The 26443-nt window shown below is 39.3% G+C and overlaps 1 protein-coding gene across 1 annotated transcript; it reads left to right on the plus strand.

Annotated features, from left to right (window-relative positions):
• The first annotated feature begins 332 nt into the window (after positions 1-332).
• CTH (cystathionine gamma-lyase) lies at positions 333-25822 on the plus strand. The gene is made up of 12 exons (XM_081145339.1): positions 333-1065; positions 3701-3782; positions 5283-5378; positions 7378-7487; positions 9056-9187; positions 12672-12729; positions 13190-13267; positions 14565-14717; positions 17159-17280; positions 18262-18314; positions 22269-22407; positions 22678-25822. The coding sequence occupies exons 1-12, from the start codon at positions 634-636 to the stop codon at positions 22696-22698; spliced, it is 1476 nt and encodes a 491-aa protein (XP_081001465.1). The 5' UTR covers positions 333-633; the 3' UTR covers positions 22699-25822.
• The last annotated feature ends 621 nt before the right edge of the window (positions 25823-26443 follow it).

The raw sequence follows: 26443 nt of genomic DNA on the forward strand, positions 1-26443 counted from the left end.
AAAAAAGTTTGTTTTTTTTTTTTTAATCCAGACTATTATGCTTCTCACCAAGAAGAGTTTTTCTGGGTACATCAAAGATGACGATGCTTTAAAAAAGCTCAAGTTTGAACAACTGTTAGGATGCTTGCGGGAGTTCTGCTGGGAGACACGGCAAGTCCTGGGTCATTCCGGAATTTCGCGTACCTTAAAAGGCAGGCTGCCTTCGGTTAATGAGAATCCAAGCTGCACACTTGGCAGCTTGGGCCACGGGTGTCGTAAGGAGTCCACACTCCGCGGCTCGCGTGCGTCAGCGCCGCCCTCAGGACAAAGGGTGCGGGCGGGCCGGCGGGCGGGGAAGGTCGGTGCAAAGGTGCGGCGAGAGGACGCGGCTCCCGGGGCCTGTTTACAGGTTCCTGTTTCATCACACCCGGCCAGTCTTTCTCCACGTCCCCGCCAACCTCGGGCCCGAGGTCACACAAACAGCCCGGGTGGCTCGCAGGCACTCTCGAGGCAGCTTCCTCCGGGCGGGGACTCGGGAAACTCCCCCGTGGGACAAACACCACGTGGAACGCGGACTCCCGCAGCGAGCCGCGAGCTCTGAACCGGGAAGGGCGGGCCCGGGGACGCTCCGGGCAACGCCTCCACTGCCAGCCAATGAGGAGCGGGGACCGTGTCGGGCTCTTCGCTCATTGGGTGGTGCTGGCTCCGCCCCCCGGGAAACGCAGCCCTCCGGGGCCGCTGAAGGCTCAGCCTCGGAGCCGCGGAAACCGGCTTTTGTGTGCTCGCTGCGAGTCGGCGACGTTCTTTAGCGCCCCTCGGCCGGATCCTTCAGTGTCTCTTCCAAGCCCTCACGCCCCGGTTTCCTGGATTTATCTTCCTCGCTCGCTCTTTTCCTCTGTCCTCCCTTCGCAGCTCAGCATGCAGAAAAAAGACGTCTCCCCACACGGGTTCCTGCCCAGCTTCCAGCATTTCGCCACGCAGGCCATCCATGTGGGCCAGGAGCCAGAGCAGTGGACCTCTCGCGCTGTCGTGGCCCCCATCTCCATGTCCACCACGTTCAAGCAAGGGGCCCCCGGCAAGCACTCGGTGAGCGGGCCCCGTCTGGGGAGGCCCAGGGTTGGGCGGGAAAAGAGAGACGGCTTGCAAATGAAAAAGGCACCCAGGGAATTTATAAAGTGGCTTATACATCAGGAAGGCAGCCGGGAAGGATGTTTGCTACATCTGTGATCCTTGCAATAAAGCTTTGTATGAGATGGTTCAGTGATCATATTTCTTTTGCTAAGCAGGACTAGAAGGAACAGTTTGTCCAGCTTGCCTTGCCATCTAGAGTTGGACTTAAATGCATGCGATTCTGGCAAATTTGCAGTTCAGAAACTGAGGGTCATAACTTCTTTGAATTGCTTTTAGCAGAAACAGTGATAAAGATATATATAATGAGCCAGCTAAAAAAAAAATTAGGGGTTTTACAGCTCAGAATCAAGATCATCCCCAATAGCTGCATTCAATTTTTAATGGTTATTGAGTACTTGCTATTGAGATACATACTTACAAATGTTATGTCAGGTGTATTACATGTATTCTCTCAGATAATCCTGACAACAGCCCTAGTCTGAACTAAATTCTCATTTTTCTCATGAAAAAAATTAAATTTAGGGACAAGTAACTAGCCCAAGGCCACAGGGCTAATGAGTGGTGGAGCTGGAATTCCAGCCCTGTTCTGGAACCCCACTTGTGCTCTACTCCAATAATATTAGCAATAATCTAACTTATTGCATCATTTAAGCAGTGTGGTTTAGTGATTAAAAACATAAACATGTAGTCAGAGGGCTTAGGTTTGAGTCCTGACATCACCTCTTATGAGCTGGGTGACCTTGAGCAAAGTTACTTAACCTATTCAAGCCTCAGGCTGATTCTTTGTAAATGGGTTAATAATAGTACCTACCACATAAATTGTTGGTATGTGCTTTAAGCTGTACCATATGTTACATTGTAATGCACCATATGCATGGTACATTATAATTGTTCAGTAGTTTGGTATTTCATGGTGTTCACATTTACACTTTTTTCCATTTGATCCTCAAAACAACCAGGTCAGAGGGCAGGGCAGGTATTACACACTTTTTAGAGACAAGGAACAGACCCAGAGTCATAGATAAATGACAGGTAATGCTTATGAGAGAGCCCTCTTTGTTAATCACGTGGCCTTTCCCATTTTGGTAGCATACTTGATGGATCTTAGAATATTTAAAAGTTTCTGGAGTTCAGAAAAAATTTAAATGTGCTTTGTGGGCTGTAAACCTTGATTAAACTCAAAAACCTCTTCAGTGTGTCATGCTATATTAAGTTGAAGAAAATTCTTTTAGACTTGACCCTTTGTTTTGTCAGAATTCTAAGGGTATTTCTACAACTGGTTTAGGATACTTCTAGCTACTATATTTTGGAATCATTCTCTGTATACACAGCCTGTCTTCCAAGCATGTGGTCTGCGCCTGGTGCAGGGTTTTGTGAATGTGTGGCTGCTGGAGCTTCAGTACAAAAGTTAACCATTTAGCTATGATTTTAATAATTAAATGTTTTCAGAGAGCCAGCAAGGATGTAAAAATCCAGAAACTCCACTTAATACCTTTAAAAAAAAATCAGTTAAGAGCATATAGAGAATTTGAGGGGGCTGAATGAGAAGCATCTAGTTCTCCAGTTCTATTTGGAAAGCTATTGAATGAGCGAGGGGCTAGGAATTTGCCTCTAAAATAGGCTTCTCTTCGCCTGTCCCCAGACAAAGTTAAATCTCTGCAGTGAATATTTATGGAAACATGGGGTACCTTTCTGTGGCAGTTACCATATGAGTCCAAACAGTTTTTTTCTGCCTGGTAAGCACAGCTGCAGGTCACATCAATTAGGTGATGGTGGCAAGAGACGAGACTATCTGGAGCCCTATAAATTATGTCTACTCAGTTTATCAAAAACAAGGAAACAAAGCAACACAACTTAAACACACATATGTATTTCTTTATAACTAATACTGGGAGCGCCTGAGTAATCAGAAACAAAGGTGTAAAGAGTGGTTGTTGAGTGCTACAGGAGGCGGGGGTAGGGGGCGGAGGGTAGAAAATTATTGAATTTTCACCAATGTTTAAATCCTGGGCTTAAATTCTGGCTGTGACACTCCCTATAATATTTGGCTTTACTTTCCTCAAAGCAGAGCATGAGGATTAAATAAAATGACTGGATGAACACAGCTAGTAGGATGCCATACACCTAAAAGGAACATAATGCAAAATTTTAAGAAGTATTGTGTGGAGCTGCTTTGCCAAGACTTACTCTCTATTTTTTGAGCCCCTTTTGTAGAGCCCAAAATCTCATCCTTGAGCATTTGTAGAATCTGTTCATAGCTTCCTGTTGGGAGCTAAACAGAACTTGCATCCCTGATTTCTTAGGAAATTAACAATTTTATGAAATTTATTCCCATTTATGGATATTGAGATTGACTCTGGGAAATGCTAAGTAACTCATTGGTGTATATAGCTCATAAGTGTCAGGTACAGAATTCTAATCCAGTTTGGCTGACTTCAGCGCCTCTGCACCACTACACTGTTAAGCTTCTGATAGCAAGACATGTCATAAAGAAATAATAAAACTTTATTATAGTAGGATGAACCCATAGTTGTGGAGTCGTCTAGTTACAACTGATAATAAACTTAGATTTCTGACTTCTTTTCTTCAGGGATTTGAATATAGCCGTTCTGGAAACCCCACCAGGAACTGCTTGGAAAAAGCAGTGGCCGCACTGGATGGAGCCAAGTACAGTACGTGATTTCCAATTCCAAGTTTGTGAAGCCTGGAATCCATTCTTATATGTATAGAGAAAATCACAGAAGCACAGAATGTAGAACTGGAATGAAATAAGGGTTAGCTAGTTCAAAACTGTTATTTTACTAAAACATTGAATTATTTCCCAAAGGTCCCACAGCTGGTAGACTATGCATATGTATGATTATTAGGTAAAAGTAAATATGAATTTTCCACTTGGTATTCATGTAGATACTCTTTATCTGAAGCTGTCAGTATAAATAGATAAAAATTACCAAAGTTTTATAACACTACCTCTGAGAATATAAGCTTTCTAATATTCTGGTTCCTTCACCTGATTGTGCCTGAGAACAGCAGCAGGGTGTATTTGCACTAGGCAGGTGCCATTGATAATGTGCTCTCAGAGATTAGAGATTAATCCTTGGATCTTGTGTGTTTTTTCACAAGGGAATGGATTGCTATTAAGTCATCTTTGTATTTTTTATGTAAATGATACTAAATGAGGGCAAAATAGTGAATAGATATAAGAGTCTTAGGAGTTTTGTCACAGCAAGAGTGTAGAAATTAGAAATATTAATAATGTGAATTATTGGGTTTGTTTGGGATTTTGGAAAGGAGGCTGGTTTTATTTTGGATGAGATTAAACACAAAAATGTCAGGCACTTTTTTCAAGTGGGATCCGGAAAACATGGTTGTTTTTAACTGAGTTTTCAAGTTTAGCCATCTATGCGTTATTTATTGGACCACAGATCTGCATAGTTGAAAACTGCAATCCTCACCTAAACTTTTCTGAGAAGATTTCACAATAATTCTGTTTTCCAAGTTAATTGGATTATCCTTTCTGCTAGTCACAGGTGATTTTTTTCTCATCAAGGTGATCTTATTGATATTTTGTCAGGATATTTTCTTTTACAGTGTTTAATGTGCACAACGCCAGTTATTTTATTTTATTTTATTTTATATTTTATTTTATTATTTTATTTTATTTTTTTATATGTTTGTTCAACATGAGATCACATTTGTTTAAAAGAGATTCCACATTAAAAATTTTTTTGAAAAATTATTAAATTTATCAGACATATCTCAGGTCTAATTTTGAGTTTTGTTAAATTATTTGTTCAGTTACATATCCGTGTAGTTAATGAATCATATCTTAGCTCTAGTCCTCAAAACTGAAATTTCTTTAGAGCCTGTTATTTTCAAACTGTAATTTAATTGGCAATTGGCCTCTTATCTCAGAATTTTGTAAAATGTTTCCTTGAAGTGTTTCAGAGAAATGTTATATAACCAAGGTAGATTTATATATTTTTTATTATATAGATATTTCATCTTTGAAACTGAAAGGAGGATTTTGTCACGGGACTTCTTGTGACTCATAGTTGTGATGACTGTCCTATCAACAGAGAGGGGCACAAAGTAATGCAAGTGAAGACTGTAGGTGTTTTTAACCTATTGGTTTGACTTTTTGGTTTACTCTAACTTGGTTTTTATTTTAGGTTTGGCCTTTGCTTCAGGTTTAGCAGCCACTATGACTATTGCCCATCTCTTAAAATCAGGAGACCAAATTATTTGTATGGATGATGTGTACGGAGGTAGGTGACCTCTCACATTCGTGTTGTGTCAGCTGGTATTTAAAGATAATAAAGGGGGCCCTGAATTATATTAACGATGTTGCCAAGGTTATTGATTGTGATCTTCGAAAGATGTAATGGACACCTCCCTGCTGGCTCAGACTTGGTAAAAGAGGAGTTTAAATACTTAGGTCCATGCTCTGGAACTGCTTATAAGAGAGACTGAACAGTAATAATTTTATTCAAGCTGCTGGAATGAGGATGCAGGGCTTGATCAACTTTTAGACGTATTCTGCTCTGGGGAAGACAGTGTTTAAGGGGACAATGTTCTAGTGTAATTTAAAAGTTTGACCAGCAATGAAGAGGAGCTGTTGTAACCCAGGTCACTCTCAAAAGAGCTTAACTCTAACCACCCTTTTACCCTCCCCCACTTTTGGTTTTAGGGAACCTTTTGAAAATCTGTTGAAAGTTATGTCCCCTGTCTCCCCTGAAGAGTATACTTAAGATGACACCCAATGCTTATCATTTTAATTTTAGGGACAAGGGGTCTGACCCCTTGAAGCCCAACAATGGATCCAAATTTAAGAAGTTTCATTCTAAAGAGTGTAAATGCAAGTTAAAAAAGGGAGAGGAACATCTGTAATACTTTCAACAAGAAAGATAAATTTTTTAAAAATTGAGTTATTTAAAGTGGCAAATGAGTAGGTAAAGAAGGCAGATTACCCTTACCCTTGCTTAAGCAAGACTGATTTTTGTGTTCAAACCAACAGCAAGATTTTTTGTAAATATACATGTGTGTGCCTGATGCTTCCAAATAATTAAAATGTGACTTCTAGAATATTATTATCCTATTTGGACAAAAACTTACACCTGTAAGTTCTTTGAAGGAAGGGACTCACTCATCAGAAATTACAAAGTACTGTGTGTTTTTTCTTAGGTCCCTATGATAGTTTGTTAAATTGAAATGATAAAATCTCAGACCTTTAGCTACTTTTATAGTGCATTATAAAAACCTTATGGCAAATATAGCACAAAATCTTGAAAATTGCTGTTGACTTTTAACAATTATTTATATTTTCAATCTTTATTACCCAAGGCCAGTCTCTACAGAACATCAAAATCCAGTATATTTTGATCAGAGTATTTGTCTTTTTTATTGTTGTTCAGCTGTTAATAATAGTTTTCCCTTTAAATTTTGCATATGTGAAAATCAAATTCCAGAACAGTGCTTATAAAAGAAATTATACTAAGTTGAATAATTTATCTTCTTTCACTATAAAATTCTAACAGTTTGATTTACATTGTCTCATTTTTCTATTAAAGCGTTCAGAACCATGTAACAAAAAGACTGAGAAAGTACGAAGAATAACAACTAGTTTTTTTTTTCTATTACCAAAGTATAATCAGATTGAAAATTTATTTTGAACAATTCATCGATATTGGTTCATTTATTTTAGATTTGAGTACTAGGAAGAAATTGTTAAAAAAGACACTGATGTTTTGGGGAGCATGCCCCTTAATGTTTGAAGAATAGAGATTGTGTATTTTGAGAAACATTTTCTGCTTTATGTCACTTGGTAGGGATAATCAAGTATGTTTTATTTGACTCTTTTTTTTTTTTTTTTTTTAATATATCTTTATTGATTTCAGAGAGAGGAAAGGAGAGGGAAACAGAGAGACAGAAACATCAATGATGAGAGAGTCATTGATCGGCTGCAGCCCGCAACCCGGGCATGTGCCCCGACCGGGAATCGAACCCTGATCGCCTGGATCTAGGTCGATGCTCAACCGCTGAGCCACGCCCAGCCGGGCTATTTGACTCTTTAACTTAAAAAAATCCAAGCCTTATGTCTTTACAATATTTGATAGCTAAACTATTTAACCAAAGTAGAATTGCTCTTAGTTGTATTTTTCTTGGTGATTGACGTTTCCTTATATTTTTTAAGTGATTATACCTGTAAGGAGTGAACATTTCTTAATACAATGTCCTTTCCATTTTACTTGATTCTCTCCTCCTCAGGTACAAACAGGTACTTCAGGCGGGTAGCATCTGAGTTTGGGTTAAAGATTTCTTTTGTTGATTGTTCCAAAATTAAATTACTAGAGGAGGCCATTACACCTGAAACCAAGGTAACTCGGTTTTGTGTTGTCTTTTTCCCCTGTGATGTTTTGTTTTCATTATTTCTGTTTACTCGGGGACATAACTTAAGTCTGAATAATAAACTGTATTAGAAACCATTGGAAACCCTCAACAAGAGTAAGATAAGTCTGGTGTCTCCTAGGTGTTATAGCATAGTGATTAGGTACTTAAATTCTGGAGTGGGATCTAAATTCTAATTCTTCATCATAGTTGGTATATGACAACTGGCAAATTATTTAACCAAAGTCTCAATTTCTTCGTTTGCAAAATGGAGATAATTGTACCTGCTTTATAGAAAGGTTGTGTGAATTAAATGAGATAAGGCTTATGAATGCTTAGTACAGTTCCCAGTGCATAACTGTTAAAACCTTCGTTAGCAAAAGCACACGATTCTTAACTGCATTACCAAGCTAGTATTGGTAACAGAAGTCATCACAGAAATTGGGTTACAGAAAAGAAAACTTGTCAAGCCCCCCAAACCCCAAGCATAATGGCTTTTTATAAGGGTTCTAAGGGATACTTCAGTAAAAGAATAGAAGTAGAGAAGGGCCCCTAGCAATCTTTAGCCTCCACCCTGGGAAGCTTGTTTGCCACTGGAAGGTGTGTTGTGCCTGAGTGAAAGGCAATCGAGATATACTTTCTTGGGAACTCATTTAAATTCTGCATGGGTAGAAGAAGGTCCAGTGTCTTTAATAAGTCAGCCCTTTCCAACTTTTTGCTAATGATTAAAAGGTTTGAATTGTGCCCAAGAGTATGTTGCAGTGACTGCTGAAAAATGAAAATCTTTTCGCACACATGTTTTCTGCAGTAAAACTCCAGAATTTTTGTCCATTTATATAGGTAATAAAAGAAATAGTAACTCTTTTAACAATAAAATTCTTTTCTTTGGTTTTTTAAATAACTATCAAGCATTGACTATGTGCCTGAATTGTGCTAGAAATTGGAATATACGGATATACATGATTCTGTCTCTTTTTTAAGTGAGCCGTAGCCACCACAGGTTTCCTGTGGTGTGTGTGTGTGACATTTCTTCTTCACTCTAAAACCCATGCTCTTCAAGTCCTTGGTACTTATAATTTCTAGTGCATCTGGCATTATTTAAGTTAATAATACAGATATTTTTGGCATCACAGAGATAGTTCTCTTTAATGAAAATTCTGGGATATAACCTTAAATAATCTATGTTATCACTGAGAACAACATTTCCACACTCTGAATTATGTCTTTAGAATACATTCTCTCTTTTTATGGAAAATAAACAATAACCTGTGTACTTTTTTGCTTATATGTATATCATATCTCACTTGATCTTTACAGCAACTTTGTCAGGTAAATATTACCAACCTCATTATACAGATGAAGAGTTTGAGGAGCATAGAGGGCCAGTTAGCTTATGACCTCAGAAATTTATGGGGGCCTAGGCTTCAGATGTGAACCTTCCAACTTCAACCCCCGGGCTCTTCTGATGTAGCCTCCCGGATGGTCACAATATATGGGATGTATGTTTGTGCAGTGTGTTTTTTTAAATAAACTATTGTCATTTACTGAATTGTTTTAGCTTGTTTGGATTGAAACCCCCACAAACCCTAACTTGAAGATGATTGACATTAAAGCCTGTGCACAAGCTGTCCATAAACGCGGAGACATCATTTTGGTCGTGGATAATACTTTTATGTCCGCTTATTTCCAGGTAAGTGCAAATAACTTTTTTGGTATGATTAGTGGACTACACAGATACCTGTAATTGGGTTGAAAAGATATTAACTAATGGTAGAAAAGGCCCAATTATAATTCTTTGTCTAATCAATAACTATGATTAGATTTTATGAGTTTGAAAATGATTTTAATGTAAACAAGTCCTTCCTTCCCTTAGGTTAATATCTTGCATGGGGCTTTGTGTATTTTAAATGTTGTCTTAATTAAAGCTTTTAGGTTTTCTTAGGACACGTAAACTCTCCAAAGATGTGACCTTATTTTGTGATTGTATCTGTCAGTGCCTTGCGTGTAGTAGGGACTTGAATGTTTATGTGCTGGTTGCAAGTTAGCAATATTATTTTGCAGTCATTCCTAATGTTTTTATCTGACCAACCTTCCAAATAAAAGGAAAAAAAACAACTCGCTGTATTCTGACATCTCAATGTATGCCACACATACTTATTTCTTCATTTCTCTTCCTTCTTTCTGATTTCTCTTCCCAGCACCCACAGATTATGTGTAGCACTTTCTATCTTAACCTTATTTGTTATGAACTTTATGTTTCACATTGTAGCTCTAAGTATTTAGAGTGCACCTTTTAGACCATCCTTCCCTACCTACCCCCCTACATACATCTTTCCCCTCCCCCAAACCTTCCCAATTATCCTTCATTTCTTTCCCTTTTTTCTCTTATTTTTTCCAGATTCTTCCATTCTGTTCTGTTTGGTTCCTTTTGGTAGATCTTCTTGGGATCTCTGTAACTGAGTAGTTGTCTGCCCACCCCCAGCCCCTCTCCCTCTCTTCCCTCTGAGTAACCTGACTTTGTTTCCTTTCCTTTTTAGGAGTTACCTTCTCCCAGCTCTTTCCTTCCTGCCTGTACCATGTGGTCCATTCTTTTTTCAGAAACCCCAGCACATTTTCTTCCACTCTTCAATCAGGCACATGTTTACAAGCTCGATTGTTTACATTTCCCGCTGTCAGTCCCGGGTTCCTGAAGCCAGGCCAGGCGTCTGCCTTCATGGGACCGGCTGACTCCCTGGAAAGCTGCATAAGCCTGTTCTCCACCATCCGTCCTTTGTATGCAGAAGGCACCCCCACGCCCTTCCCCTTGTCCACTTTAATTCATCTCTAGGTCACTTATACTACCCAATACAATGTAAATGCCATGTAAGTAGTTGTTAGACTGTATTGTTAGGGAGTAATGACAAGAAAAAAAGTCTGTACACTGTTCAGCCCAGACACAACCATTTTAGGCCTAACTACATAGTATCCATCAGCAACAGTATAACTTTCCCCCCCAAATGTTTGGTTGGTTGAATCTGCAGATGCAGACCACGAATATAGAGGGCGGACTGTGTCGTTAGCTGCTTCCTGTTACAAACCTTGCAACAGAAACCTCGGAAGGCAGTCCACTTCTAAGTGAAAATCTCCTGGCCTTATCTTTTTGTCCCAGGCGGTTTTCACTCTTAGATAATCTTTCTCTCAATCCCTGACCTGTATACCTCTGGCAGTAGGCCAGTTAATACAGCGTAGCCGTGATCTGGCTGAGTCACAGTGAGTCCTGCATATTCCCAAAGACACGGCGTGCGTTGTTTTAGCCTGGGCCTGTCCAGGTTACTCATCAGGCTCGGCCCTCTTTCTCCTAGTACCAGTCACTAGAATAGGTCCAGTTTTTCTACCTTCCTGAGGCCGACATCACATTGCTCGCGACAGGGATGGCAATTTGCTTCATTTCAATCTGGATTCATTCCTGTTGAGTTAATCAGAATTACAGTTTCTAGGCAAGCACATGTATTGGTTCTACAAAGCAAATCCTCTGAAAAGGTTCTCATTGTTTTATCATCATGAAAACTGGATATATTCTTTTTCTTGCCTGACTTTTGTCCTCTGGATCTTCTGTAAGTCTCACGAAAGGCAAAAAGGACAGATTTACCAGCATAAGGTTTTAGAGTAGAGCTTCTGGGTTCAGGTGGTCTGGGTGGGAGTCCTGGCTCTACCAGGTTTTTAATCTGAGTGATCTATTTTATTTCTCTAAGTGCCTTTTCATCATCTGACCAATTAGAGTCACAAAGGTACTAATTTTATTGAGTTAGGTGAAGTATTTTACACAGTGCTTCACTGGGTTATGTAAAATATTTAACATGGTTCTTGGCACATAATAAGATCAACAGATATGAGTTACTGTTTTTTTTGTTGACTGTAGAGTTTATAGAATGCTAGTCTTGGAAGAGGCCTTAGACATTGTCTAGTTTGACTCCATCACTTTAAAAATGAGCAAACAGATATGTAGAGAGTACTTTGAGCAGTACCCTACTTAAAACCTATTTATGAGCCCTGGCCCAGTGGCTCAGTTGGTTGGAGCGTCATTCCCATTCACCAGTGGGCTGAGGGTTTGATTCCTGGTTGAGGCGAGTATGGGAGGTAACCCATCAATGTTTCTCTCAAAAAAAAAAATAAAAAAAAATCAATAAAAACATATCCTCTCGTGAGGATTAAAGAACAAAAAACAAACAGTTGTTTATGAAACATGCATAGCCCCCTGCATTAATACCTTCCAAAGACGAAACAGCTAGTGAAGTTAACACACACACACACATGCTCTCTATTTTATTTTTTAAAAATATATCTTTATTGATTTCAGAGAAAGGAAGGAAGAGGGAGAGAGAGAGATAGAAGCATCAATGATGAGAGAGTCATTGATCGAGCCCGCAACCCGGGCATGTGCCCTGACCGGGAATCGAACCCCGATCGCCTGGATCCCAGGTCGATGCTCAACTGCTGAGCCACGCCCGGCCAGGCCATGCACTCTCTTTAAAGAAAATATAAGTGGAAAAATGTTGATAATATATTGTTTAATGAATAAGTTGATTATATAAAAAACTTTTAAGACTAAAGGATTAATTTGCAGGACAGTCAGGTGAGGGAGAACAATCCAAACAAGTTTATTTATAAGTGATTTAAACTTGGCAAAACTAGTATAATAAAAGAATAATTAGCAATCAAGATCACAGCAAACCAAGTGAATAAACACAGCATATACTGCCGGGTTTTAATGATTAAAAACCCAAGAGATTTTTTATCTTACTTGACGTAACCATTGCTGAATGTTCATGTCAATCACCTTACGTGTTTACTGAATCATAAGAATGCCAGCATTTCTGCTGTAAGCCATAAACTTAGGGGCCAGTCAGTAATTGCTCTAAAAAAACAGGTTCAGGAGACCTGTTGGCCTGAGTTTATCTGCTGTTTCTAAAAAATTTGCCTGTGGCTTGACTATTGGATTGGGTCCAAAACTTTGTGTTTTTATCTGGGGGGAGGGAGGAAAGGGAACAATAATATCAGAGGTCCTGGAAAATTTTAAGATTGCATATTTTTGAAAAGTTATAATAGGAATGGCAGTTACTATAGCAAACAGGCAAGTAATGAAGCATACTTTCAAGTGATTTCTTATTTAAAATAAAAACATTTGTTCTTTTCAGCGACCTTTGGCTCTGGGAGCTGACATTTGTATGTATTCAGCAACAAAATATATGAACGGTAAGACAAGTGGAATCTGTACTTTGAATTTTCTTTTCCATGGATCGATGAAAATAGCACAGGGCTTGACATTTTGATTCCTTTTCTATTATTATTATTCAGGTTTTCTCGGTGACTCATGTAGAAAGTAAAAAGAAAAAATTATACTTTAATTAAATAGATTTCATTTATAGCAGACCAAACTACGCTCATGATTTTTGAGCAGAGGTTTACAATTTACTATAAAAGATTATACTTTTATCCTGCTTACATCTTTAAATGAAACATTTACTTTTTATATGACTTTTATTATTTTAGGCATGGCTTTTGCTATTGTCCGATTGAATCAAGTTTATTTAAATTTATTCTATAGGGCTTTTTTTCCAGAGAGTTCTTTCAAGTGAAAGTCACAGTTTAGAAATTATAAGTTGAAGTAAAAGCATACATTGTTTTTAACGTAATGGTCTTTGTTTTGTTTTAGGCCACAGTGATGTTGTAATGGGCTTAGTGTCTGTTAATTCTGAGAGCCTCCATGATAGGCTCCGATTCTTGCAAAACTGTAAGTATGAAAAAGTTTGGATTATTTTATGCTCTCAGAGGGGCTACATTTAATCTTTGTATTTCCACTAAATGTTGTGAAATGATAGCATTCTACTAATTTAGAAAGAAATGAGAAATAGAGGTAAAAAATTTGGATCTTTAGAGGAGAGTTAGAAAAACTGGATTATAATGATATTGTTATAGCATAACTGGGCTTTACAACCTGACATGCAGGGTGCGTTTTGTTATTTTTCAAATGCATGCTGATTTTGAACATAATGTGCTAAAGCCCAAGTGAATTTTTAGTTTTAAGATCTAATGGATTTTTTCTTTTCTTTTTTTAAAATAACAAACCTTTGGTATGGTGGCATTCTTAATACTATACTTTTTATATCTGAAATGGTGAATTTTAAGTAGCACTTAAGATATAAAACGTAAATATTTTTCAACAGATGTCTACACATCACATCCTGTTTAGATTGTTTAATTATCTCAGTCTCCATAGGAGTTATTTGAAGAGACTTTGATTAAAGTAACAAAAGGGAGGGAAACCAAAACTTACTGCTTGGTAAGTTTCTTTTTTTGTTGTTGCTGTGAACCCTCGCCGGAAGATATTTTTTTCCATTGATTTTTAGAGAGAGTGGTGGGATGGAAGTGAGGGAGGGAAGACGAGAGAGAGAGAAAAACGTCGATGTGAGAGAGACACATCGGTTGGTTGCCTCCCACATGCGCCCCCAACCCAGGTACGTGCCCTTGACCGGGAATCGAACCTGCGACCCCCTGGTGGGCAGGCTGACGCTCTAACCACTGAGCATGCCGGCGAGGGCACTTGATAAATTTTGTTGGTAAAAAGTAGAAGTTCGGTCCACATCCTGGAGGCATTTAAAGTCATAGGCTGCTTTAGTCAAAAGCTAAATAGAATGTCTGTAGAACATTCAGTAGTAAGGGGGGTTAACTGCTTTTTTCTCTATGTGTTGTAATGCTTTTTCAAAGAAATACAAGGTTCAGCTATGTGAGTATGTGATTTTATTAAGATCGTAGAAAAGCGATTTATGTTCATACTCCAAAAGTTACTATTTGTACATAGTTCTCAGCAAATTCATTTTCCCTATCATTTTAAAGCCCATTTCTCTAAGCATAACTTATGCTTCATTCTCATGCTTCTGATTTGATATATTAACTCCCCACCTCTAAAACTCAAGAATTGGGCTTTGTAGCTAGCTTCTCAGACACACTATAATGAAAAAGAGGGGTCAGAGAATTTTGTGAGTTCCTACCCACCTTCAACACTAACCCAGGCCATATTTATTTTGCAGCAATTGGGGCAGTCCCCTCTCCTTTTGATTGTTACCTCTGCAATCGAGGTCTGAAGACTCTACAAGTCCGAATGCAGAAGCATTTTGAAAATGGAATGGCAGTCGCTCAGTTTCTGGAATCAAATCCTCTGGTGGAAAAGGTCATTTATCCTGGTACGTTAATCTGATTTCTAAGCACATATTCTTGGGATTATAAGGCTTATCCTAAGCATCCTGAGTAAGTAACATTTATTGGTAAGTTAGGTGCTTTCATATTTTTTCATGTTCATTAATGATTGAACGCTGCTGTGTGTCAGGCCCTGTGGTGGGTCTGGTGGTAAAGAAGATAGACATGGTCTCTGGCCTTGTGTTGCCTAGAGTCCAGAGGACGCCTGGATGTTAAGAAATCAGTCTTATGCATTAGATCGGCAATTTTCAACCTTTTTAATCTCATGGCACACATAAACTAATTAATAAATTCTGCAGCACACCAAAAAATATATTTTTGGCCAATCTGACCAAAAAAAAAAAAAGGTATGTTTTTGATTCATTTATACCAGACAGTGATTGTTGTTTTGGCTGTTGTCATTTTTCATTTGACAATCTAAGGAAAAAGAAGTCAGCACACAGGACCAAATAGTCAGGCATTGCATGTTTAAAATTTTTTGCAGCACATTTGTTGAAAATCGCTACATTAGATGTTCCTGTGATGGTCTTTAGCTTGCGAGTTTGTTCTACCTATTGCAAGAGCGCAACATTGTGCTTTCCAGTTGTTTTGCATATAGTCTTACCAGCCTGCTATTCTGCATTAGCTCTAACTTTCATCTGGTTTAGATTGGAACTTGATACATCTCAGTTAGAGATTTGATACTTATACTCACCAAAATCCCCCCAAAGCTCTCTTCCTTTTTAAATTCCTTCACATCTCACAACCTGAAGGAACGCTCATGTGAAGTTAGCTGACTTACATGTTACTTTTTGAATTTATTTTACCAGTCGTTTGAATTGTGGTGGTCTTAAGAAAATAGTTATTTGAAACTCTTTGAGATATCTAGCCATGTAATCTTAGGTGCACAGGAGAATTAAGCCTGATCCCTTCCCTCAAAGAACTTTAATAAGCTAAGGCAGAAATACAGGGTGGGGCAAAGGTAGGTTTGCAGTTATTCTATGGAAAATAACACAATAATTAATAAATAATAATACAAAAATAAACTGTGTTTCATGTACTCACAACTGTAAACCTACTTTTGCCCCACCCTGTACATATGAGATTAAGTGCCCTATACGCACCTGGGTAAAGAGGTGGTGTACATTTTGAATGAAGGAAGGGAGAAACGTTTTGGTCTGAAGTATGGGTAGCATTTGTTAAAAAGGCTTGGACAAGGCATTTCAGATTCATTCAGTAAATATTATTAATTGCCAGCTATGGACCAAGCTTTGTACCAGCAACTGGAATCCAATAATCAACGGAAGAAATGGATTTTTCATGGAAAGACACCAGGTGTCAGACCAGTGGGGTCAGACCGGACCTGGGTTCAGCAACCTCGGTACTTGAGTTCTGGCTAGGAGAGAATTCAGAGCCAAGACTCCAACTATAAGAGAATATTTATTTAGAAAATCACAAAGGTAGAAGTAATTCATAGAAGAAATGGGCTGAGGAAACAAGTTATAGAGGCAAAGAAAGGGCTCTTGGAGCTTGGGAGTGAGGAAGGTAAAGGTGACCTGCCTGGGGGGGATGGGAAGGGAAAGGGGGGAAAGGAAAGGCACTGGTGCTCTCGACGGAGGGACAGCTGGGTTCTCATCTTAAGGGTTTTAAGGATGGAGATTTTAGAGGAAGTCCCAGGGGAACATCTCAATAGATTCAGCAGCTTTCCTGGTGTGTCCTTTCTGGGTCCTGGTCTCTGCTGATTGATTGATTGATTGATTGATTTTTCTGTGCCAGGGCAGAGGGTCATTATCCAGTGCAGCTGGTCCTGAGGTCAACCTTGGTGTTGCTTGTCTGGTTTTGCTGCTTTTCTGGGTCTGGAACTGAAATACAACTGAGGCCTAGATGTTATCTCTAGGGAGGAAAGGTCCGGGGTTTCCAAACCAAATGACCAGTGATACACTAGGGAGAAAAGGTCACCCTGGGGACGAGGTCCCACCCTACAATTGTCCTTTGCTAGGCACCCAGGGATTTCTACCCTGGTGACCTTCTGTACCTGGCCCATTGTCCTTGCTCTGCTCATGTGTGTCCAACTGCCTATTACAGAAGGCTGGTGAATAAGACAGATATTAAGCAGGACCATACAGAAGGATGTAATTAATGAGGGGTAGGGCAGTCAGCGTGGAGAATGTTCCAGGTTATAGGACAGCAGGGACAAAGGTCCTGAAATGAAAAATACAGTGTGCTACTTCTGTTGTAAAGAAAACAGGTGTGGCTAGAGCGTGGAGAGCACAGGAAACACAGGTCAAAATGAAGCTAGAGAGAGACAGGGGCCAGAACAAGTAGCCAGCTGTGACCGTCCTGTAAAGCTCGTTCATTATTAGGCTTATTTGTAGTTTACTGAGCAAACGGTGATTTTTGTTTTGTTTTGAAATTGCATGTTTGACTCTAAAATAAGACTTTATTACAGGGCTGCCCTCTCATCCTCAGCATGAGCTGGCAAAGCGTCAGTGCACAGGTTGCCCAGGCATGATCACCTTTTATATTAAAGGCACTCTTCAGCATGCTGAGACTTTCCTCAAGAACCTAAAGGTAAACTTTCAAGACAGGTTCATTATTTCTCACTTCCACCGAACTCAGATTAATGTTTTTGTACCTGCAAGTCACAGTTGACTTCGGGGTGGTAGCAGATATCTGAATATGTTTATTTATTTAGCTCTCCAGATACTGCCATCAATTTGAGAGAGCCAGAATGTTCCAATGCATTGGTTTTCCAATTTATTTAAAAGTAAACCCCGTTTGCAGATGAAATATTATGTGAGACCTCCAAGTAGTGTGCCATTAGCGCAATGCCCAGGGCTGTGCTGAAATCCAGCCTGAGAGTGGCTTTCCAAACCCTGTGCCTCCCAGGCTGCATCTGCCTGGGGTGAGGGAAGGGAGGTCTTGGTCTAAGTTTCACAGTGGCTGGAAATTTTCAGGGGGCTGAGGGGGGGCGGGTCTACCAGATTAGTCAAAGTGCTACTGGTATCTAAAATTTGTCTACATCTAAAATCAGAAAGATAGCAGTGCATGTTTTATTTAGTATGACTGTGAGAGTAATTTGTAAAATTCTATGATATGATAACGCTAACTACCAAAGCTGAGTTCTTTTTTCTTATATTGGGGGGGGGGAGTTAAATGGATGTATTAATTTAATAAGTGATACATATTAACAAATGAGTGTTTAGACATTTAGATATTTTTATTTAAAGGGTAATCACAGAGCTAGGTCTCTAGGTTTTAGAGCTCATGTTGAGTATTATTTAAGTATAGGGCCAAATAGGAAGGTGTAGGAGATTCGCCTTTTATCAGCTTTTAAGGTTTTAAAAGTTTATACATAATATGTCTAATTAATGAAATTGTTACGGATTTTATTCTCATTTTTTTTGCCTGACTTGCTTGCCCAACTTACAGTTTTGTCATTATCACTGTTTCCCGTATCTGTCCCAGGGCCATTTTATTAAAAATGTTTGTTTTAGGTTTTTGTATTTTTATTTCAGTGGGAGATCTAAATTAATATTTTCTTTGCCGTAGTTATTTACTCTGGCTGAGAGCTTGGGAGGATATGAGAGTCTTGCTGAGCTTCCGTAAGTATATTTTTCTTTCTCTTAGTATTTTAACTTTGATGTCAGTTTTAATGATCATTTGGGAAAGGAATATGATAAAACCAGAAATAATTCAAGATATTTAATGTTCAGAACAGCATGGTACTATTTAATCAGAATGGATTCTAACTCCATAGAGTGGAGACTGATGAGATCTAATGGAGGCTACTTTTCAGCATCCTCCCAAATTTATTTCCATCCCCCTTCTGTCTGAAGGAGATTCCAGCATAATTGTATGTTAGGCCTTTAGCCTTTGGCCCGTGGCTACTTGTTCTATCCCACTCTGCCCTGGGAGGGATGCTGGTGACTGCCCTGGAAGGGCCGATTTCAAGCCTCCCTGGGAAATGGGGAATGTGTCTCTGATGAAACACCTTCACGCCTTGATCATCAGAGGAGGTTCCCAGCTAGATATCATCAAATATCTTTGTTCCTGGCCAGACAACAAGACGTCAGTTCTTGTCTTCTTGAAGGAAAGATTTCAATCAAGAGACAAAGTGTACAAAAGGAAGCAAGAATTTATTGACCGCAGCAAAAACACACTTAGGACAGTAAAACAAAGGGCACAGAAGAGGCAACGGGAGAGCCTAGGCTGGGCTACACTGGCTCACTGGGAAGCCAGAGAAAAGGGGGCCTTGGGGACAGGTTCAGGGGGTTAGCCCGGGATGAGCTGCCGCTGCCCATTGCTCCCCTGGTTGCAAGTCTCACTGGGTCCCTTGGAGGTTAGGGGATGGGAGCCTGTGGGGGAAGAAGAGGGGGAAGGAACGGCACAGGTGTGCTCCCTGGGGCAGTGCGCACTGGGACTGTTTTCAGGGGTTTTAAAGGCCGCATTTAGGGGAGGTCTTAGGGGAAGATCCGTAGAAAGTTGATGCTCCAAAATGAGGTTTATTTTCTTAATTTGTCTGCCCTTGGGTGTGGTTGGCAAATGGCACTAATTGGATCTCTGTTATCTGTCTCCCTGGGTGGGGTGATTTAGGCTATTTACCCTCTGGTTGTGGAGAAGTGCAAACCATTTACTCTTTTAAAAAAAATATGTTTTACTGATTTCAGAGAGAGGAAGGGAGAGGGAGAGAGAGATAGAAGCATCAATGATGAGAGAGTCATTGATCAGCTGCCTCCTGCACGCCCCGACTGGGGATCGGGCCCGCAACCCGGGCATGTGCCCTGACTGGGAATCAAACTGGGATCTCCTGGTTCATGGGTCCAGGCTCAACCACTAAGCCACCCAGGCAACCATTTACTCTTAAGTGTCCTTGGTTTAGGGAAGATAGGATTTATTAGGTGGCTGCAAACTGCAGTTTAACTATCTGTCTTGCCTTCCCTAGCTTTTTACTATCCTATAACATCTTTTCTTTCTGTTCAGCCTTGAATGGCTCCATGTTGTTTGCAAGGTAAACCCAAACCCAACTTGTTATTCCTGGACTTCACTGTCTGACCCAGTGAATTCATTTGATTTTTATTAAAGCACCAGAAGATATTACATATGAAGCAGCCTAAGATTAGACAGTGCAGCACGTTCTTTTACAGACAAAGAAAGAAAGATTCAGAAAGTTTTGCCAATTACTCAGATTTCACGTAGGACTATGTTAGCAAGGTAGCTCTTGAGGCTTTGCAATGAGGGGAAGTAAAAGCAGCCTGGATCTGGATTTGATCCAATTACTTAACCTTTGAGCTTCAATTTTTTAATCCATAAAATGGGCTTAATAATTAAAGTAACAATGATTTCTTATTGATTACATGTCCCACCAAGCATTCCTGAACTATATCCTGACTTCATTATATGTTACTGTAACCATATACTGTAATTATTGCAGGGATCAGTAAACAGCATTACCTAATAATTTTCAACTGTACTAAATGCACGTTGTATGTTTCTGTGTTTTAATTTCTATAAACATCTGTGGAATAACTATGTTCTAGAACCATTGTACTGAGAGGTATCAGCAATTACCAAAATTTAGGCACATTTTCTGCCCTCATAGTAGTTTATAGTTTGTGAGGAGAGTTAGGCGATTTCTCAAAGTTAAAAAAAAAGAAGATGCCCAAATGATGATTCATATAATTAACATAGCACCTGTAAGTTTTGTTAGTCTTTCAAGGAAATGCCTGCTAATAAGTCCAGATGCACAAGAGGGCACACTCAGCATATGAAATTGAGTTATTTTTTATAGTAATGAAATGGTTATTACTTTAAGGGGAATTTTAAAAATAAAACTCTCCTGATTTGTTTAGGGATTTGGTTTAAAGTTGCTTGGCCCTCAGACGCTCCAGCTAGGCCATAGCCCGGATGCCAGTAGACGAGTGAATTTAGGTCAGAGCTTGTCTGTTCTATCGCCCTCCTTCTGTGTCTCCCAACTCGGCTGCAACTAGTGCAGCATTGCAATAAGGGAGGGGGGAAGCCGAGCCAGTGTGCACTGAGTTAGTCTCCCAGCCTGAATACATGTGTTTCCTGACCTTAGAAAAGTTGTTTATATTCTCTCCACCTCAGTTTTCTCAATTGTAAAATGTGGATAATACTGTGCCCAGCTCTTGGGGTTGTTGTGAGAACATGGGGAAAAATAATTCCTCATCTAATGCTTTGATTCATATTAAGAGCTCAGTAAATGTTGACTACTGTTATGAATTATTTTTTATTGGGCATATGCTATGTTACAGGTACATTCCAGGTACTTGTAAGTGCTTTGTTTATGTTCCTTCCATTAAGGACTGTGACAAACTTTTAAGATAGATGTTATATCCAATTTTTATCCATTAAAAATGAATTAATGCACATAAATGACATGTCTCATGATAAGCTTAGAAGTGATAGCTACTGTTATTTCACATAAGGAAATCGACTCTGAGGACAGGTAAGTTTTACAAGCCCATACAGCCAGTATGTGGAGGGCCTGAGATTCATACCCAAGTCTAGGTTCTTATTTCTACCTGTGCACTCTCTTTTAAGAAATTAAGAGCCTGAAAAGGCAGAACATTTTAAGGAGGATGTTTGGGTGTAAAACTTCATTAGAGTGATGAAAGAAGATATCCTTACTTTGACCATGACTGAGATTTTCTTTCCATGGGTCTGAAGTGAGATGGAATAAAGCAGCTTAGGCATCGATTTTGCTGGTAGTGTGCAGGGGAAGGTTGAGCACTGGTGACAATGTGCATATTAGGGCTCATAGAGACTGTAAGCTCCTTGATGCCTCAGCCCACAGAGCTTTCTTCCTTCTGAATTCTGGTGGCCCTTCTTGTCGCACGGGCTTGCCATTTGCTGTTGGCATTTTCTATTTTGTGAATTGTGATAGCCTTTAGCTCCTGCTTTTTTATCTAGGGTAAAGAAAATAACTCATTCTTTTTGGTTCCCCAGTTCTTACGATACTGCCTGACCCATAGTAGGTGCTTTACCTTTACACATGTGTTGTGTGCCAGAATTCCTAATGCACACTGACTGTTACTAGTGATCCTGGGTTGCCTTTTCTGGATCTGCCTCAGAAGGTCCAGTTCTGGATTGATTCATTGATCCGGAAGAAAATTAATTCTGACTGGCTCTTGGTCCAAGTGGCGTCGTTTAAGTCCAGCTGGTTGATCGTGGGGTATATGATTTCTGACCAAGGCCTCATTCAGCCAAGGTGTTAAAATCCACGCACTGGAGGCTATGTCCTTCCCCCCTGCATGGGGATGCTTGACTGGCACCTTCGGTGTCTGGATTTAGTATACCTTACTGATACTGTAAAAACAATAAAAGATCTTAGAGTCCACTTAAAAGAATGACTAGAAAAGATAATATTAAACAATCTTCCCCTCCCCCTGTTTTTTTGCCTATGAAAAATTATAAGTGTATGAAGAATGTGATATTTAGAGTAGGAAAAATTGGAAGATAATTGCAATTTATGAGACAGGAATATGCCTCTGCCGATATAGTACAGTGATGAAAAACGTGCTCACTTTCCCTTCCAGGGCGATTATGACCCATGCATCAGTGCCTGAGAGCCACAGAGATGCCCTTGGAATTAGCGACACTCTGATCCGCCTCTCCGTGGGCTTAGAAGATAAAGAAGACCTACTGGAAGATATAGATAAGGCTTTGAAGGCGGCAGTAAGTCTTTAGTGTGTGTGGCTGTGTGTGCGTAAGGGTGCCTGCTTATTCTTGGGGGTGGGGCTCACTATATTTTTTAAAGAAAGGCCTTGCTCTGAACTCTTAAAGGTTTGCTCTTCTCTCCCTACAGTAAACAGGGTTTATAAATGTGCAGGAAACTCAGTTGAAGCTCAGATTTAAAACATGATTGCATCCGGAAAAGCCCTTAGGGGAGGTGGTGACATCATTGCCTGTTTAATAACCTGTTTTTGTTGTGCACTGTTCTTATAGCACCCTCCAAAGACACGTTGAACCTAGCACACCCAGAACTGCAATTTGAAGTTGCTTCCTGAGAGATCAAATCTTCCGACTAATCGAATGGACCATTAATGAACTTCTGTAGAATTTTCAAGTGGAAATTTTTAAGGCATCTCATTGCCTTTTCACAACTGTAATCTTCCAGGGGTCATTCCTGTTTTCAACAGTTTCCTCTTTCTCTTATTAACAGGTCAATTCTGTTAATATCTTTTTGTTAATTTTGGTGTACATTTACCTCTTAAGGAGGTGAGATTTGTATTGCTCTTGGGGATTGTGTTCTTTTTTTCATAGTTTAAGATTTATATTGATCATGTTTACAATATAGTGATGTCATTTTCTGAAGAATTTAAATTATTGAATGAATGTTTTTAAATCAAGTGTGAGTTTTCATATTGTTGAAAACAGCACTTAAAACAATGGTTTACACTTAATTATCATAAGCCAAAACTCAAGTGCTTGTAAAGTCTACTGTGAAATTCTACTGATTTAAGGTTGTGTTTACTATTTAAAAAAATAAATCTAATTATCAAATGTATTCCATTTTGATATTTCTATATTATGTGGAATTAACTTGTATTCCTGGGGACTTTTAATTCTCAGTTTTTAGAGATCTCAGCCACTTATGATAAATTTTATAAATTCAATTGTATAAATATCATACCCAGATCTTAGTATTTGCAGATTAGTTATAAATTCTACACATAGCAGGTCAAAAACACTTTTATAGACAGAAATAATACTTTTTAGATTTTTATCCTAAACAGATTTGTGAGGCTAAAGGAAGAAATGCTTAAAACAGAATCTTTTATAGTTTAAGTGCATAGCAAGTTATTGTCAATAAGTCATAAGTCAAATAATTAGATTTTTAAAATTGTTTGTATGCTAAAGGCTTTCAGTCATTTGTTTGCTGTCACCATTTGTTTCAGTTTTTAAAAAAGCATATTGCACTTGATTAATAATAGTGCTGGGTAGGAGGGGAATTCATACTAATACACATTCTCATATTGCCCATGTTCTGAATTACATGTACAGTCTATAAATTCTGTCAGTAGGCAGCAGCATTTGAGGCAGGTCCCATCTCACTGTGGTTTCTCACAGGCCTGGTTTCTTGCCGTTTCAGGACCTCAGGATTGTGGAAATAAACAAAGACTGGCCAAATGAGAAAAGCAAAGGCTATTTATTCTGAGCTTGCAAGGGAGTCAGCTGTTGTTACTTGTGTTTTGGCAGAGACTCAAAGGCAAGCAGAACATAAGGAATTGTAGAAATTTTAATATCTGTTGACATGGATGAGAAACTAAAATTTCCATATTTAAAATTGTCAGATGGCTCTCAAATGGATTACATTAAATCACTGTTAGAAGTGTTCAAAAAAGGCACTAAGTACGCCAAAGGCAGACGGAGGAGTGGAAAAGCTTTACCAGTGTAAAAAGGGAAGGCTTCAGGTGTGCCCTTATCAGAGCTCTGGCGCTTGGGAAGCTGTTGGCGGGCTAATTTGAAGTGGGGCACCCCTCTGTGATTGGTTTGGGGTGTGTATTTGGCTTTCTAGAGTTGATCCTTATCAAAAGCAGGGAGAAAAATTAAGGGAAGCTGTCAGTTATGAATCAAGTCCTGGCCGTTTGGGGCCAGTTGCTACAGAAGTGATTGTTTAGCTTCCCAGCTTGTCGCTAGGGATAGCGATAGGTTTCCAGCAAGTCTGATGTCTAGCTCCCTGGGCTGCTTATTGTACATAAGGGAGTTGGGGAGGTAGCTGCAGACTGAGTTAAAGTTCTAGTTTTATATATGGTCTATCCATTGTCTATTTGCATATTCAGTCCCAAAAGGTTCTGGTTAGCGGTAAGTAGCTACCATTATATTAGGGTTCTCCAGAGAAACAAAACCGATAGGATATGTGTGTGTATATACATATATATGTGCATATACATATATGTGCATATATATGGAGAGAGATTGATTTTAAGAAATTGGCTCATGACTGCAGGGGCTGTAAGTCTGAAATCTATGGGGGCAGGCTGAAAATTCACATTAAGACAGAATTGCTTTTCCTTTGGGAAACCTTAGGCTTTGCTCTTAAGGCCTTCAACTGATTAGATGAGGCCCACCCACATAACAGAGACTGATCTCCTTTACTCAAAATCTACTGATTTAAGTGTTAATCACATCTAAAAAATGCCTTCACAGCAGCATCTAGACTGCTGTTTGACCAAATAGCTAAGGTACCATAGCCTAGCCAAGTTGACACATAAAATTAACCACAACCATGTTATAGGCGCTGTTCCTTACTGCCTGAGAAGGCAGCATTATGTTTATTAGGATTTATGATGTTTATCTGCAGCTTTTGGTTATGTTCCAGCACGTCTCTCCCCATTAGCGTAGTTCACGCCAAGATGATTCAGTGTTTCAAGGCTGCAGCACACACTCTGCCCCATTTATAGTGCAGGTGCCTTTGTCGAGGGGAACGTAACTGGATAGCCGTGTTCTAGTCAGGCGAAATGGGGGCAGGCTCCCAGGATACTTTCACTGAATTGCTTTAGATGACACGTTGTTGAAAATCCTACTCTACCCTTGTGTTTACTACGTTCACTGTTGAAATTCTGAGTGCAATTAAGTAGGCACACAGCATCATGTTTATTTTATACGGCTAGGTGACATTTAAGAGAAAACCTTATTATGGAGCCAGTAAAGTTACACAGTAGCACTAGTTGAGGGACTAAATCAAGGTTGCGCAAGTCACTATTTTGTTCATTTTATTAGTGTATTTGATCTTAATGACCATTAGGACTGATTTGTTCATGTAAGAGTTGCCCCATAAATTAGGATCTTTTTTAGTGAACTGAGAATTAGCACTGTCTTTTAATTGCAAGTTGCACTTGGGCTCTCAGGTCACTGTGGAGTAGAATGCCAACACCGAGGACAGCTCTTTGTGAAGCATTTAATTGAAACATCCCCCTTTCTCCCTGGTTGGCCTCCAGACACTGGCAAAGGCAAGAAAGCTCATTTTCCTCTAAAGCTTCCAAAAGGGGACCCAATTGTGTTGATACCATAATTTCATTCCCTTTGAGATCATGTCAGACTTGTAACCTACAGAACTGTAAGGTAATAAATTTGTGTTTAAACCACTAAATTTGTGACAGTTTGTTTTACCCGCAACTTACACAGGCAACATTTCAACAAGCAGATGGGGTTTTGTGGGGACCATTGCATGTCTGATAAAAGATATAAATGAACGAAATATGGAGGCAGATAGACACAAAGGGCAAACTGGGAAGGACCATCTGTACAGCATGTGGACTATTAGTAACAAATCTGGAATGGCAGTTTAAGGGCTTACAGTTTATTAATGAATGACTTATTTCAGATTTTAAAATTGGAGAGAGATAAAACTGTAGGAAAATTATAAGAATACTAACTTGGAAATGGTATTTTAGATGATTTGGGTAGTTGAAGTGGGTAAGGCTGGACTTAAGGGGATTAGTCAAAGGTTCTTATAAGAGTCCTAGTAATAATAGAATAATTATATAATAATATTATTGTGATAGCATTTGTCACCTGTGTACACTGTGTGCTAAAAGCTTTTTGGATTGTCACTGACTTTTCCTTACAGCCTGTGAGATATATGCTATTATTATCTTTATTTTACAGATGAAGATATGGAAACTCAGAAAGGTTAGGCAAATTTTCATAATTATATAGTTGGCAAGTGATAGGGCTGGGACCCAAGCCTTGGCTCCTCCACTTGCTC

Source organism: Miniopterus schreibersii (genome assembly GCF_964146895.1).
Source record: "Miniopterus schreibersii genome assembly, chromosome: 8".
In the NCBI taxonomy this organism is placed as follows: domain Eukaryota; kingdom Metazoa; phylum Chordata; class Mammalia; order Chiroptera; family Miniopteridae; genus Miniopterus; species Miniopterus schreibersii.